This window comes from Symphalangus syndactylus, chromosome 8, assembly GCF_028878055.3.
Source record: "Symphalangus syndactylus isolate Jambi chromosome 8, NHGRI_mSymSyn1-v2.1_pri, whole genome shotgun sequence".
In the NCBI taxonomy this organism is placed as follows: Eukaryota; Metazoa; Chordata; class Mammalia; order Primates; family Hylobatidae; genus Symphalangus; species Symphalangus syndactylus.
The window spans coordinates 35,639,728-35,654,438 of record NC_072430.2 but is presented as its reverse complement, the minus strand read 5'-3'; the positions used below and the strand labels follow the sequence as shown (position 1 = coordinate 35,654,438).

The window sequence follows — 14,711 nt, the reverse complement described above, 5'->3', positions numbered from 1 at the left end:
GAAGCTATTTTTGACTTATTAAGTAGACTTAGGTACTTCTCTCTGTGAATATTTCCACTGTATCTTGCACACCTGTCTGGCTCCACTATACCATGGGCTCCACAAGACAGGGGCAGGATCTTGTTCAATATTGTATGCAATAATGTAGGAATACAGTGGGCAATCGACAAAGATTTATCAAATGAATTAATTCCTTTGTAATTGACTGTTTGTACCCCCTCAATACTTTTTTTTTTTTTTTTTTTTTTGAGTCAGGGTCTCATTCTGTTACCCAGACCAGAGTGCAGTGGCGCAATCTTGGCTCACAGCTCACCGCAACCTCCACTTCCCGGGCTCAAGTGATTCTCCTGCCTCAGCCTCCAGAGTAGCTAAGATTACAGGCATGCACCACCATGCTTGGCTAATTTTTGAATTTTTAATGGGGACAGGGTTTCACCATATTGGCCAGGCTGGTCTTGAATTCCTGACCTCAAATGATCCACCTGCCTTGGCCTCCCAAAGGTCTGGGATTACAGCCATGAGCCACAGCACCTGGCCACCTCCAATACTTTCTCTCTTTAGAAAACCTCCAAACTGATAAATACTGGAATGTTTACAGTTTTACCACATCTTCTGCACAATACTGTCGCTGTAATTATCAAGAAATTAATAGATTAATCTTTGAAAGTAATACATCTCAACCGAAATCTTTGATAGCTCAGGCAAGGAATTCTTTGAGCTCAGGGTTCAGGATGCTCCTCTCAGCACCACTTTGGGTATTTATGACGCTTGACCTACAGGGTAATGATTCAACACACGTCAGGTTTGAGGGAGGTGCTATTTTTTTCCTAGCCACAAGATGGAGTGTTTGTTCCCTTTGGTAGTTAAATATTTTAGCCCACACAACTAAGGAAACATTTAGAGGAAAAATAAATCACCATATAAATCCAAGGATATTATTATAAATAGAAAACCACTTTGCAAAATCCTTCTTTAACAAACTCCCTTTCCAATCGTTGGCATTTAATCTCCTATTGAATTTCTAACTCCCCAGGAAAGTATCACTTTCTATTTATGGCAGAAAACTCCAACTTTCTGATTCCTTCCACAGCCCTGACCCTGTTACTATTATAAACGTTTGCTTGGCTTTTGAGTTTTGTCCTGTTACAGCCCAGTACCCAGGTCATGTGTGTCCTAACTTTGTTCAGGTCCACTTCATCAACTCTAACTGAGGCATATGCTTTGGGATAGCATTTTCTCCCCTCCATTTCCAAGCTCACTACTCTGTGACATAAATTATATTGCAAATGAATAATAACAACTCCTTTACCCCATTACTCTTTTTCTTTTTTTGAGACACAGTCTCACTCTGTCACTCAGGCTGGAGTACAGTTGTGCAATCACAGCTCACTGCAGCTCAACCTCCCAGACTCAAGTGATCCTCCCACCTCAGTCTCCTGAGTAGCTGGACTACACGCACATACCACCATGCCTGGCTAATTTTGTACTTTTTATAGAGATGGGGTTTCACCATGTTGGCCAGGCTGATCTTGAACTCCTGAACTCAAGTAATCGGCCCACCTCCACCTCCCAAAGTGCTGAGATTACAGGTGTGAGCCACTGTGCCTGGCCCCCATTATTCTTTTTGTTGTCATTGCTCATAATGGCAGAAAGACATTATATTCTCTTTGATGAGCCTCTTTTTCTCCAACCTTTCTCTCATCCACTAGCCAGATTATGCATTTAAATCAGAGCAGACGCATCCACAGCTATGTATGGTGAACTTCCTCTAAGGCAGTAAGAGGTTACCAGGCGAACATAGTAAGCATGGCTAAAAGGAATAAGAGGGGGAGGTAGTGGGGCGAACAAATGGAGTTGGAAGCATTAGCCAGATGCTTCCCAAGGCTACCTGGTAGCTGTAGTGTGCAGAATAATTGACCCACTTCCTGACATCAGTCTTGTCTTCCACGGAGATAGATCTCACACTGGCTTTGGAGGCAGAAGTTGTGGGCATGCTGAACTCAACATTCACATGACTGGCAAATCTGGAAGGCACTTCCCGGTCAGAGCCGAGTTCAAGGTGGCAAAAGAAACAGTGTGGGTGACCGGAAGCTATGAAAGAAAGACAATTGAGAGATCAGATTATTTGGGGAGAAAGTGGAAGGAGCAGCCAAAGGAGCCACTTCAGTAATAAAAGAGGCCTGCGGGCTTGGCACCTGGCAGCCTTTCAGAGGGTCCAGTGTTGAGCACGAGGATCCGCCTGGCTCAGCAGAATTCACGCTCCTGTGTGCCTCAGCCCCTTCATATAACTCCATCGGATTCTAGCAGCCTGGTATCCTAGCAATAAAACCCAAGGCCTGAGAAACAGAGGCCATCCTCCCTGCTCAAGTGAGAGTGATATGTGAACACAGCCCCAACACTAAGAAATAAGGAGTAAGGATGTGAAGAATGGAAGGGAAGGGATCAGCACTTAGCACCTAATAAAATATCAATGACAGCTTCCTGGAGCAAATCATTGCTTTCCTTTGAAGAATGAATTGATTTTCTTAACAGCATTTCATACTTTCAAAATGCTTTTGGCATGCTTTTGTGGGTGCATGATATATGTAAATGACAAGGACTTTATAAATAGCACACAGATATTAGGGAAGCATATGGTACACTGGACAAAACACCAACCAGCAGAACACCTGGGTTGGACTTCCAGCTCCCCTACTAAGCAGCAGAGCTTCTGCCCTCAAGTCCTTTATACTATCCAGGCCTCAATTCCTCCTCTGTAAAGTGGGGAGATTAGGGTACAAGGGATAAAGAGGGAGAAGTACAACAGGGTGGGCTGGTCAATGCCAGGGACAGTCCCTTGCTGCTCCTTAATTCTGTACATCTATGGGTAATTCCACTATACTCGTGATGGCAAACTTTGGGTTTGATTTTCACTTGAGAATTGTTATTGAGATTTTTGAGGAAAAAGATAACTTAGTTCTGTGACTGTAACCACTGAAACATCATTGTCATTCATCTGCCATACAGGAAACATTGAAGCACCCTATGCCTTGTTTTATGTTAAACCTTTTACACAGATTCTCTCTTTGAGTCTTCAGTACGATCCTTTGAGGTCAGAATGTTACCTTCATTTTATAGTTGAGGAAGCTAAGGCTTAGGGAAGTAAAATGAGCTACCCACGGTCACAGCTAGAAAGTGGCAGAGCTAAAAACTGAACCTAGTGGGAGGCCGAGGCGGGCAGATCATGAGGTCAGGAGATCGAGACCATCCTGGCTAACACGGTGAAACCCTGTCTCTACTAAAAATACAAAAAATTAGCCGGGCGTGGTGGCGGGCGCCTGTAGTCCCAGCTACTTGGGAGGCTGAGGCAGGAGAATGGTGTGAACCTTGGAGGCAGAGCTTGCGGTGAGCCAAGATTGTGCCACTGCACTCCAGCCTGGGGGACACAGTGAGACTTCATCTCAAAAAAAAAAAAAAAAAAAAAAAACAAAAACTGAACCTAGCAGTCTGACTCCAGAGTGTTCTTAACCACTCTGTCTGAGTCATAACCTCATGGTCCCCAAAACACAAGACCAAGTTTGCAGGGTGACAGGGGTAGAGGGGGATTGAGCTGTAAGAACCCCCATATAGCAACTAGCTATAGATAAACAACATGAAATGACCTTGCCTTAATTATGTAACTGAAACAGCCCCTTAGTTATCCCAGTTTCCACAAACAAACAATTCCAATGTTCTTTATTGGTCTGGCCAGGACTTTTCAATCTCAGCGAGTGACGACATACACACCCACTCTCCAAGGAAAACATTAGATAGTGAAGTATTTGTTTTGCTGTTTCACAAACGTAACATATTTCAGTGGTTATTTCTAAAGAGTAATGCTTTGGAATATTGAAAAATTTGCACTGATTTTAGGAAAAGAATTTAAGTAAGATACATATAACAGTAAAAATTAAAGTAATTGAAAATGAATCCACTGAATGTTTTTAAATTGTGTGCCACAGATGTAATTATACAGCTATCATTTATGGGACATTTATTACAGGCCAGATACTGCGCTAAGCCCTTAAAAGCATTATCTCATTTCATTCTGAATGAACTAGTTATTAATAACCCTATTTTATAGATGAAAAAAATTAGGTTTCTCTGAGAGGGTTAAGTAAATTGCCCGAGGTCACACAGCCGTTAAGTGGTAGAGCTGGAAATAAGATTCAGAGATGACTCTGCCTTCAAACTATGTCCTAAATTCTTCTCAATATATTGCTGTGAAATTAGATCACAACAAAGTATACAGATGCATCTCTTAATTTAATAGCAACTTGGACAACTCTTTTAATCTAATTACACTTATTTTGCACATTGTCGGAATATAGAGAAATCTTTCCTTTCTACACAACTGATTCCCTCCTTTCACTCCACCAAAGTGTACTCACAGCAAATTCTGAAAGCAGCATTCTTTACTAGAATCCTAGCATCAACTCTCAGATGGGTAAGGGTGGTGGACAGTTAAGGAAGTTCAATTTTGAAAGCTATTATGATTTAATTCATAGTAATGTATTAAATAAGTCCACACATTCTGTCATTTTCCTTGATGAGGTTGAAAAAATTCAGATTTTTAAAATTTCCCATACAAGGATGAACATATTGGGACTGTTTTCCCTTCACCTGGTCTAATGAGAAGGGGGATTCCTGCAAAGAAAGCCACTTACTCAGGACAGAACATTTTATTTCCTGGCAGATGATCTGTGGAAGCTGCAGGACTTGTTTTGGTGCCTTCTAAGATTAAGAGAAACTCTTGGGATGAAGGTGGGAGGGGTTCTTGGAGAGCTCAGAGAGGGGAGCTGCCCACGTATGTGGCTGGACTGGGCCAGGCTGGACTGGGCCCCGCCGGCGGGAGGGAATCACATTGGAATTCAAAGGTAGCTGCTTGATCTCTTGGTGGCTGGGACTGGGACAAGCCTGCTGTGGCTATAGGCTAGGGATGCCAGCAACACAAGGGTGCTGACCTGCTGGCCTCTGCTGCCTGGGGTTTGACTGCCCTGCCCACTGGGGCCTGGGAATGCAAGGCCACTGTAGGCAGGAACGTGTGAGGAGAGCTAGGCTTCCAGCTAGCTGGGCCTTTGACCTTAGCTGAGCCCTAGCTTCCTTAAAGAAGGTTAAGGATTACGAAAAATAACCTGTACAAAGCACCTTCCCAGGGCTGTCTGAACACCTAGACAGAAGAGCCTAGGAAAAGGCTATTACTAAAAGATAACCATCAATTCTCTGGGTTCCCAGACGGAACACTGCAAGGGAGGGCAGGAGCTGGGCACAGTGAATACCAGCAATGAATGAGAACTTACATTCTGCCTGGAATTCAGATCCTATACACCTCAAGTTTCCAAAAAAGGGTGCTGTCCATTTCCTGAACTGGTATGGAAACATACCATTGGCTAGAGAAGTATAAGAAGCCTCTTTTTGGGGTTTCACTATTGAAAATATTGTTACATAACCATGACAGCAAAAGCAGTAATGGGGCAAGGCTGTGAGGATTTAAGTAAGAAACATCAACAGATATCCTTATGCTGTGCTATATTTCAAAAATCTTCCACAAAGGAGGTTCCAGCAATCTGGAAACAGATATGTAAAACAGCATATAAGCTGCATTTACTTGCCCTTGGGCCAACAGAACACTCTCTGCTGGGAATCATTAAGGAGAGTGTTTGCTGAAGGCCTGGTTTTGCTTTTTCCCTGTCCGGTATCCATCCTCCCTCTCTTCTGGTAGTAGTCTTTTTCTTTCTCTCCTTTTGGGAAGTAATCTTCCCCAGTGCTACATGTTGTCTTGGTGGTCACGTCAGTCAAAATGCACTCCTCTCCCCTAGTCTCTTGAGCCAAGTTGCAAAAGAACAAAAAATAGGGCCGGGTGCAGTGCCTCAGGCCTGTAATCCCAGCACTTTGGGAGTACGAGGCAGGCGGATCACCTGAGGTCAGGAGTTTGAGATCAGTCCGGCCAACATGGTGAAAACCTGTCTCTACTAAAAATACAAAAATTGGCCGGGCGCGGTGGCTCACGCTTGTAATCCCAGCACTTTGGGAGGCCGAGGCGGGCGGATCACGAGGTCAGGAGATCGAGACCACGGTGAAACCCCGTCTCTACTAAAAAAAAAAATACAAAAAATTAGCCGGGCGCGGTGGCGGGCGCCTGTAGTCCCAGCTACTCGGAGGCTGAGGCAGGAGAATGGCGTGAACCCGGGAGGCGGAGCTTGCAGTGAGCCGAGATTGCGCCACTGCACTCCAGCCCGGGCGACAGAGCGAGACTCTGTCTCAAAAAAAAAAAAAATAAATAAATAAAAAAATAAATAAATAAAAATAAATAAAAATAAAAATACAAAAATTTAGCTACTCAGGAGACTGATACAGGAGAATCGCTTGAACCCAGGAGGTGGAAGTTGCAGTGAGCTGAGATCGCGCCACTGCACTTCAACCTGGGCAACACAGCAAGACTTCATTTCAAACAAAAACAAAAACAAGAACAAAAAATAGTCTGTGATGGTTTGTCCTAAGGCTACATGCTGAGGAGACATCCATTAGTCTCTATGACAGAGCTACTCTAGTGCTGTCTTTCTAAAGTCTTCTTCATCAGTCTTTTCCTCAGGTCTCTGAGCTATCCCATCCAATAATTTGTTTTGTTGCTTAAGGTAGCCAATAAGTCTTTGTTGCTTATAATAATAATAAAAAAAAAACCTTCATGCAGTACTTTTAAATGTTTGGGAGAAATAACTTTGAAACAAATAGATACGTTTGTACACACTGGAAAAACTGCAAATATCTGTTCTTCTGGTGGAAATTATTTCAATATTTGTGTCTATTTGGCTTCATCTACCAGGAGACACCAGTGATATATTAAGAAAAGGATCCTGGATGTGACTGCATGACTCTCTAGATACGTCACATCACCTTCCTGACCTTAATTTTCTCATCTATAAATAACTTGACTAAGTTATCCAAGGTCCCTTCCAGCTTGAAAATCCCGTAATTCCATGGTTGTCTTTCCAAGGGCTTCCGTGTCAAAGGAGAGTTCAGGGTTTTCTCTCTTCCTCTGTCAAGTCAGAGGGGCCCCGTGGATAAGGTAGAAGTTACAGTGCTACCACCAGCAGAAGACAGTGCTGATTTCAGGGGAAATGAATAAGCAGGCACAGAGAGGAACACTTGGTTTTAAAAATTCTGTCAGTTTAGAAGTAGGGAGTAGCAAAACCAGCCTCAAACACAGAGGTCCAATTGTCTCTTCAGTTTGCACAGCTATACCCAGTGTCTGATACAGAACGCCCTGGTGTGTGTCCACTCCCTGGATTGCCTGGGGAGCTGGCCCGATCATATTGCCATCTGCCATCACATTGCATTACACTTAGGATATAATAATACAGCCACTCCACACTCAGAGCGGGAGAGGAAGACTGAACACACTGCTAGGATTTATAGTGAGAATGGAAGAAAGGATAGCCACATAAGAGAAAGCCATTACAATCAAGAGTTTTTCCAAACCTTATTCTTTTTGCTCAGCTAGCATATCCACTTTTCTTAACAGATGGGCAAAGTGTATTCTAAACAAGGAAAGAAGGGGTTTAAAGGCTTACAAGATCATGGGCTTGCTGCCTACCACTGGGGTCACCCAGACATACTCTAAGAAATATGTGTATTAGTGCTGGTTTGACTGCTCCCTCATTTTGTCATTTCACTAAATCTCACGGGACCCACGGGGGAAGTAATTGCCTTCTGGACTCACTCAAGCACAAAAGCATCCCTGATAGCTGTGAGCAGCCCAGCTAGGGCTGGGAAGCATTTTTTTGTTTGTCTAAATAAAACATTCTTTTCTTTATATTTTGTCTGCTAGAATTCTGGCCCTTTTAGAAATTCATGTCCTAGCTGGATCTTCAGTCTGATTGAAGGCCACTTTTCTTTCCCATCCCCCAGTCCCAGAGCCAAACTCTGAACATGAGATATTATGACTGACAGGCCTTGCACAGGGTAGCTGGAGTCATAAAATTAACCTCTCAGTGTATTGTCCATGACTGGCCATAAACTGGCCCTTTAACCTACATCGAGGGCAGTGTGAGAAAGATGTCTCTTCAGAAGCCATCTAGAAATGAATCGCTTCCAGCACCACAGCTAATATGTTAATGAGTCCCCAAAGAATATAAATTGAGAAGCTGCCCTGAAAAGCTGCTTAGCAGCTCAGCTGAGAAGAATAATCCCTAGTTTTATGGAAGATGTGTGATAATGAGAGGATGAAAAAGACAGAGTGAACTGGGTCACTATAAGCATTACTTACCTTGCTCAATTATTTTTACTTTTCTGGTCCCACTCCCCCTCCATCACCACTCCCATCACACAACAAAAACAAGCACTTCATACAGGATGTGGAACTTTGATCTCAGCTTTTTCACAACTGTATGTTTGTTTTCACAGAAGAGGAACCACCACCCACCTGAGTTTTTGTCGGGCAGTCGGTTTATCCTCCACACAATGGAGTTGAAGGCATGCTCGTACTTGGCAGTTCCCAGAGTTACTCTCATGACAGGCTCAGAGCCAGAAACACTAGTGGAGCCAAAACTTGCCCCCCGGTTCACTTTGGCTTTCAAAGACTTTTCCCCCAGGACACTTTCCCTGCGGAAGTTTTTCACCCACTCAATGGGCACAGGGTAACGGATCATCACATTCTCACAGGGAACCTGAGTGAGGGGGTCACGATTGGCAGAGAAGCCAGTTGACATCCTCAGCCAGCTCTGCACCTCCACCTCTGCCCCATTGACACTTGCGGCCGTCCTGAGTGTGAAAGGCAAGGTCTTCTCAGCAAACACTGTCCTAAACCGCATTAGCTCAAACCGGCACGCATCCAAAGGGTTGAACAGAATGACCCGTGAGTTGTGGAAAACATCCTCATCCACACACCCGTGGAAACGGCACTCATGGAGCTTGATCCACTTTGTGGTGGTGGTAGGCATGATGTCTTGCCTCAAAACTATTTCATTCCCTTTGACGAGGATGTCATTGAGGCCCAGGCGGCACTCTGCAAGCCCAGACAGGAAACTCAGGATGTGGATCCGCGTCAAGACATGGTGCTGGAGAATCTGGTTGTCTCCTTTGCTCACAATGCCAGAGAATTCATCTCTGACATCCACTGTAATCTCCTCTTCAAGGTAGTTCAGGCCAACTGTGCTCAAGTCCATTGACAACACTGGCAGATCCATGAGACGGTCCTGAACTGCATGGATGAAACTCAGGAAGTCATCATAATTGGTGGTGCCCAGCTTAATCACCTGTTCCCTCTCTGCTGTGTGGGCCACAGCAGGTTTGGGCTGGTATTTCTTCTTCTCCTTATAGGTGACACGGTCTATCCGCAAGCTGTGGATTCTGCCATTCTCATCATAGTTTTGAAGCCGGGGTTCTGAAATCTCATGACACATCTCCAGCTTGAACTCACGGAATGGTTTTTCTAGGCCCTGCTCATAATACAGCTGCAGGTAACCAGTGTCTGTCAGTTTGACATAGATCGGTCCCCAGTGCCTGGACGACATGATGTTTTTCTTCTCAGGGATCCTCAACATCATTGGCCACCCATCACGAGGCTGGGACCGTGATGATCCAGGCGGGTGAGCATCTAGTTCAATCCAGGCTACTGGGTCATCATCAGGTAAAGTTGCACTGCCAAAGTGATCAGGGTCATCAATTTGGAGTTGTTTGAGTTTTTCAACAGCATCAGAGTGTGATTGGGTTTTGCTTGAATCATCAAAACTGATGGCATCCTGGTAGATGACAATGAGGGAATCTCTTTGGCTTTTGCCCGTGGTACTGGAAATGGAACTGTTTTGGGAGCGCCTCTCCTGCTCCTCAAAGAAAGCACTGAAAGGGTTGATAGCAGAGGGCTGTACATCCTGCAGAGTCTCATTCAGGAAAGGGTTCGTTGCCCTCCAAGGTGGAGCCTCAGTTACAGAAGGCGTGCGGTTTAAAGAGGAAATGTCCAGCTTCTGAACTTTGGAGAAGTTCATCAAAGTGCTCCTGGGACGGTCCCTCTTCTTAAATGATCCCATTGAATTATAAGGTACATCTGGGATCACAGATGCACTTTGTGGTGTATTTGGCTTCAGAGGAGAGGTGACTGGTGGTAAAGGGCAGCTGACTTCATTGTCATCAAAGGTGACCCAGCTAGGAAAACGAGCAGAGGTCACTGGAGGGGCAGGGTGCCCATTCATGGCTGGACTGCTGGCCTGCCAGCTGATGGCCTCCATCTCTACTTCTTCATCTTCTTGAAGTGAGGAGGAATTGTCTAAAAGGAAAAGGGAACATATGAGCTACTGTTCAGGGGCTCTAGAGGTAAGGAAAACTGAAGTATGAGAATGAGGGATTACTAGAATTTTAACTGGAATCCAGTACATTATTTCAAAGCAGCTCATTACCTGTTTCAAGTGCTTAGTCTGGGCATAGATCTCACATTTTTGTAATGAGCACCCCAGAGGAGCTATCACAGTAAGTGCAGTAAGAACACAATGGCTATATCAATACAGAAGTATTGACTGGTAGTACCAAGGTCTCTTGCAATTTATATACTCTTCCTTATTTTATAAAAGCTTCTGGAATAGATGTTTTCTGTACTTAGCTTTAAGGAATGTATTCCTAATTTTTAAACATTGAAAACCATCTCATATAAAATGATATAAGCTCATCTCACTGAAAAAAAAAACAAGTTATCTTCTGTAAGTGATAATATGATTATAAATAATATTCTTGGAGGGATTTTAGCTAAACATAATGAATAAATATTAAAGACAGTTAACCCTCTTAATATTCAGTAAGTTCATACATGTGAATAAGAAAAACACAAAAACGCCAATAGAAGTCTGAGTAAAGAACATAAACAGACAACTCATGAAAGAGAAACTAAAAAATGTCTAGTAAGTATGTGAAAAATATCCAATCTCACTAGTAATAAGAAAAATGGCCGGGCGCGGGGGCTCATGCCTGTAATCCCAGCACTTTGGGAGGCCGAGGCGGACAAATCACGAGGTCACGAGTTTGGGACCAGCCTGGCCAACAAGGTGAAACCCAGTGTCTACTAAAAATACAAAAAAATTAGCTGGGCATAGTGGCGGGCACCTGTTATCCCACCTACTTGGAAGGCTGAGGCAGGAGAATCACTTGAACCCAGGAGGCGGAGATTGCAGTGAGCGGAGATCGCGCCACTGTACTCCAGCCTGGGCAACAGAGCGAGACTCCGTCTCAAAAATGAAAAATGAAAATAAAAAAAAAATCAGTGAAGATTTTGAAAGATTTCAGTGCTCAATGAGGGTAAAGGTGCCATAATAGGAGCACTAAGTGGACACTTAATGAAACTGTAAGTTGCAACAGATGCTCTGAAAAGAGATTGGGCAATTTATATTAAGGATCTTAACACATGTTCATAAACAATAACTTAGTAATTCTACCCTAAGAAAATAAATCTAAATTATGAACCAAGTTTGAAGAACAGAGATGTCCATTTATTTTGGCATTATTTATAATAGGGAAAAATTTTAAAATATTCAACAATTGGGTGAGTGTTAAGAAACTGAAGCCTACAATAAAACCCACCCACTAAAATGTTTACAAGTAGGCAGTATATCAGGAGGAAATGCTCATGATATAATGTCCTTTTTTTCTCTAAAATATTTTTCCATCTTGAAGTTCATTTTTTATGATAAAAAGGTTATTACAAAGAAAACTCCACTTTAGCAGGGCCTTCAAGGAAGGAGATACAGGACTTGGGTTTGATGAGGGAAAGATCTAAACTTTTTCAGTAACCTAAGGACCATGGGTGTCTGCTGGGGCTGTGGGAAAGGAGGGGAAATGAGGCTTTTAGCAAGGAGGAATGAATTCTGATGAAGGAACAGCACAGACAACAAATGTGTGCATATAGTAGGTACTCAATAAGGTTTTTTGATTAAATAAGTGAGAAAAGAAATTTTGCTTTAGAGTAGCTCTTCCATTCTCTACGTCTCTGCAGGAATGTGTATAGGGGATCTCTGCTACCATCCTACCCACTGTTTCTATGGCCAGTTGTTTGGAATCAAAGGGAAATGGATACTCAAATGACGGAGTTTTCTGACCACCTCACTACACCTTCATGCGTATCACATCCAACCACACCCATCAGCAATGCTGCACATAATTGCACATGCAATTATACAAGGATGGGATGCTGGCTGGCTTGTCATCCATCTTTCCAAGTAATTTATTCAAACAGACAGCAGTTCTCTCAAATGAAAACGTAAGTTTGAAAATGTAGGCTAGGCCGGGCACGGTGGCTCACGCCTGTAATCGCAGCACTTTGGGAGGCTGAGGCAGGCAGATCACTTGAGGTCAGGAGTTCAAGACCAGCCTGGCCAAAATGGTGAAACCCTGTCTCTACTAAAAATACAAAAATTAGCTGGGCGTGGTGGCACAAGCCTGTAATCCTAGCTATCCGGGAGGCTGAGGCAGGAGAAGTGCTTGAACCTGGGAGGCAGAGGTTGCAGTGAGCCGAGATGGCACTACTGCACTCCAGCCTGGGCGATAGAGCGAAACTCCGTCTCAAAAAAAAAAAAAAAAAGAAAAGAAAAAGAAAAGAAAAGAAAAAAGAAAATGTAGGCTAAAAACGAGTATGCATATACATATACACATATCCACACCCACCCCAGAAACATAATGAGTAAAAAGCATTTTCTATATCTACAGTGACTAAAAAGGATTCTAAAGCATTTTTAAATTAAAGATGAGAATCTCCTTCAAATTAAGCATGAATACAGTTTTGTATAAGTGATTAACTTTCTGAAAATCAAAGGGAAAATGGTCAGGAAACAACGTACACTTAAAGTATTTATATTTTATTTATCATTTTGGTAACAAAGTCTAAAAGGAACATTGTGGTCCTGAGTGAAATATAATCACTTCCTTGGAATGGTAATTTATCCTGTCTAGAGAACCGGGAAAGGGGTACATCTCAAAACTCATCAATTTCTAAGGAGGCAGCTCTAGAGAGCCTTTGTGATGTAGTGTTTCCACCCAAACAATCTCTATTGGCCCACTCCTGGCATCAGGGTTATCCTTTTTGTCTTGGAGCTCACTCTGTAGTTTAAAACAAGCTGAAGTCCTTTTTCTTTGGAGGGTGGCTTTCTGCCAAAGCTGTTTACACTTGCTGCCAAAGGATTCCCTTCTGTTGGGAATCTTGTCCTCAAAACAGCCCTTCTCATCTTCTAAGCCAAAAATGAAAAGAGAAAAAAAGGCCTTTGTCCCTACTGAAGATCATTTTCTTACAATAAATTCCTTTTCAAACCAAGTTAGTTTAAATCACACCAAGTCCTAAACAGTTTTGAAGCATTAGAGTTATAATACAAACTAAATGAGTGTCTTTAAATTTGAAGGGAAATGTTTGAATTCAATTAATTTCTAGGGATTCTATTTTCTTTTTGACAGTCATTAAAAGATATCAAAAGACTTTGTTACAAAATTATCTTTCCTTTGGCAGTTTCATGTCCCACAATTGCATATATTTTTAAAACTTATTCTCTGGGATGGTAGCAGGGCATAGGTAAAATTTCTGAAATTGAGATTTTGTTTTTCTATGAAATAATTTATTTAAAGAAATCCGAGAATTGTAAGAAATAAATTCTAAGAGTTTATCCTAAGGAAATAACAAGACAAGCATGCAATGATGTACACAGTGATGTTTATTACAGCAATGCTTCTATCACAGAAAAACATGAAAAAACCTGAATGCCCAACAATGGGAGACTAGTTACATCAGTTGTTACACCCTTAAAATGAAATTCCATGTAGCTGTCAAGATGATGCTCTTGCACGTTAATTCACATGGAAGTTGACTAGGACATATTGTTGAGTGAATAACAAGAAGCACCTAAAATCTGCAGTCAAATTGCCTGCGTTTCAATTCTATACCTGCAGCTTTTTAGATATGTGTTTCTAGGCAAGTCTTAAATTTCCCTCTATCTCAGTTTTCCTATATATTAAATTAGAGAAATATTAAATCCTACCAGACAAATAATAAATGCTCAGTAGATGTAGGTTATTCTTACTACTACTACTACTACTACTACTACTACTACTAGTAGTAGTAGTAGTAGTAGAATGATAATGTGTCATTATAGAAAGTACGTATGTATTAGAAAGCTTTGGAATATAATAATCTCGTAATATTTTGATTTGAAAACAAATCTCTCATGGGATAAGAGGTGATTTAAAAAATTCGAAATCTGTATTCTTTCTTTCAAAAACTGCAATGTTGCTTACAATAAAAGCAACATAGCATTGTAATAAAAGTTCAAAACATCTCTTTATTATTACTACTAATTAACCTTAGAGAAAGGAAACAAACTGCTTAGCTATAGTCTGTATTGAGAAAGCAGCAGTTAGATCTTTCCCAAGACAATTATGACTGGTGTGGCTGGGACTGGAAACAATGAGAGGGGGAAAAGCTGGCAAATTTCTCCAGTAAGAAATAGGCAAAAACCAAGTATCTTGATCACAAAGCTAATTCTTCTCCACAATTCAATTTACTAATTTATTAAAATAAAACCAAAACCCAAACTCCAGCATTATTTTAATGACCATCTCTTCCACTGGCTACCTCCAAATTGTTTCTGAGTTGGGCTGCTGCCAAACAAAAGCCATGTGTAAGGATTAGGTTCTCCGTCTACACCACAGGGAAAATTTCTAGTACCTAAGAG

The 14,711-nt window shown here is 42.1% G+C and overlaps 1 protein-coding gene across 10 annotated transcripts in view; it reads right to left on the bottom strand.

Moving 5' to 3' along the window:
* STON2 (stonin 2) overlaps positions 1-14,711 on the bottom strand; it is a 190,842-nt gene that overhangs the window by 18,957 nt on the left and 157,174 nt on the right. For 9 of the 10 annotated variants that reach the window (XR_010122343.1, XM_055288542.2, XM_055288538.2 and 6 more), the window contains 2 exons: positions 8,441-10,279; positions 1,889-2,091 (listed from right to left, as the gene is read on the bottom strand). Coding sequence is in view for 9 of the 10 variants with exons in the window: in XM_055288542.2 (XP_055144517.1) it covers positions 1,889-2,091; positions 8,441-10,279 (2,042 nt within the window). In the remaining variant the exon portion in view is untranslated. Of the gene's footprint in view, positions 1-1,888; positions 2,092-8,325; positions 10,280-14,711 lie in introns of those variants that run through there. The other variant, XM_063645524.1, reaches the window with a different exon arrangement.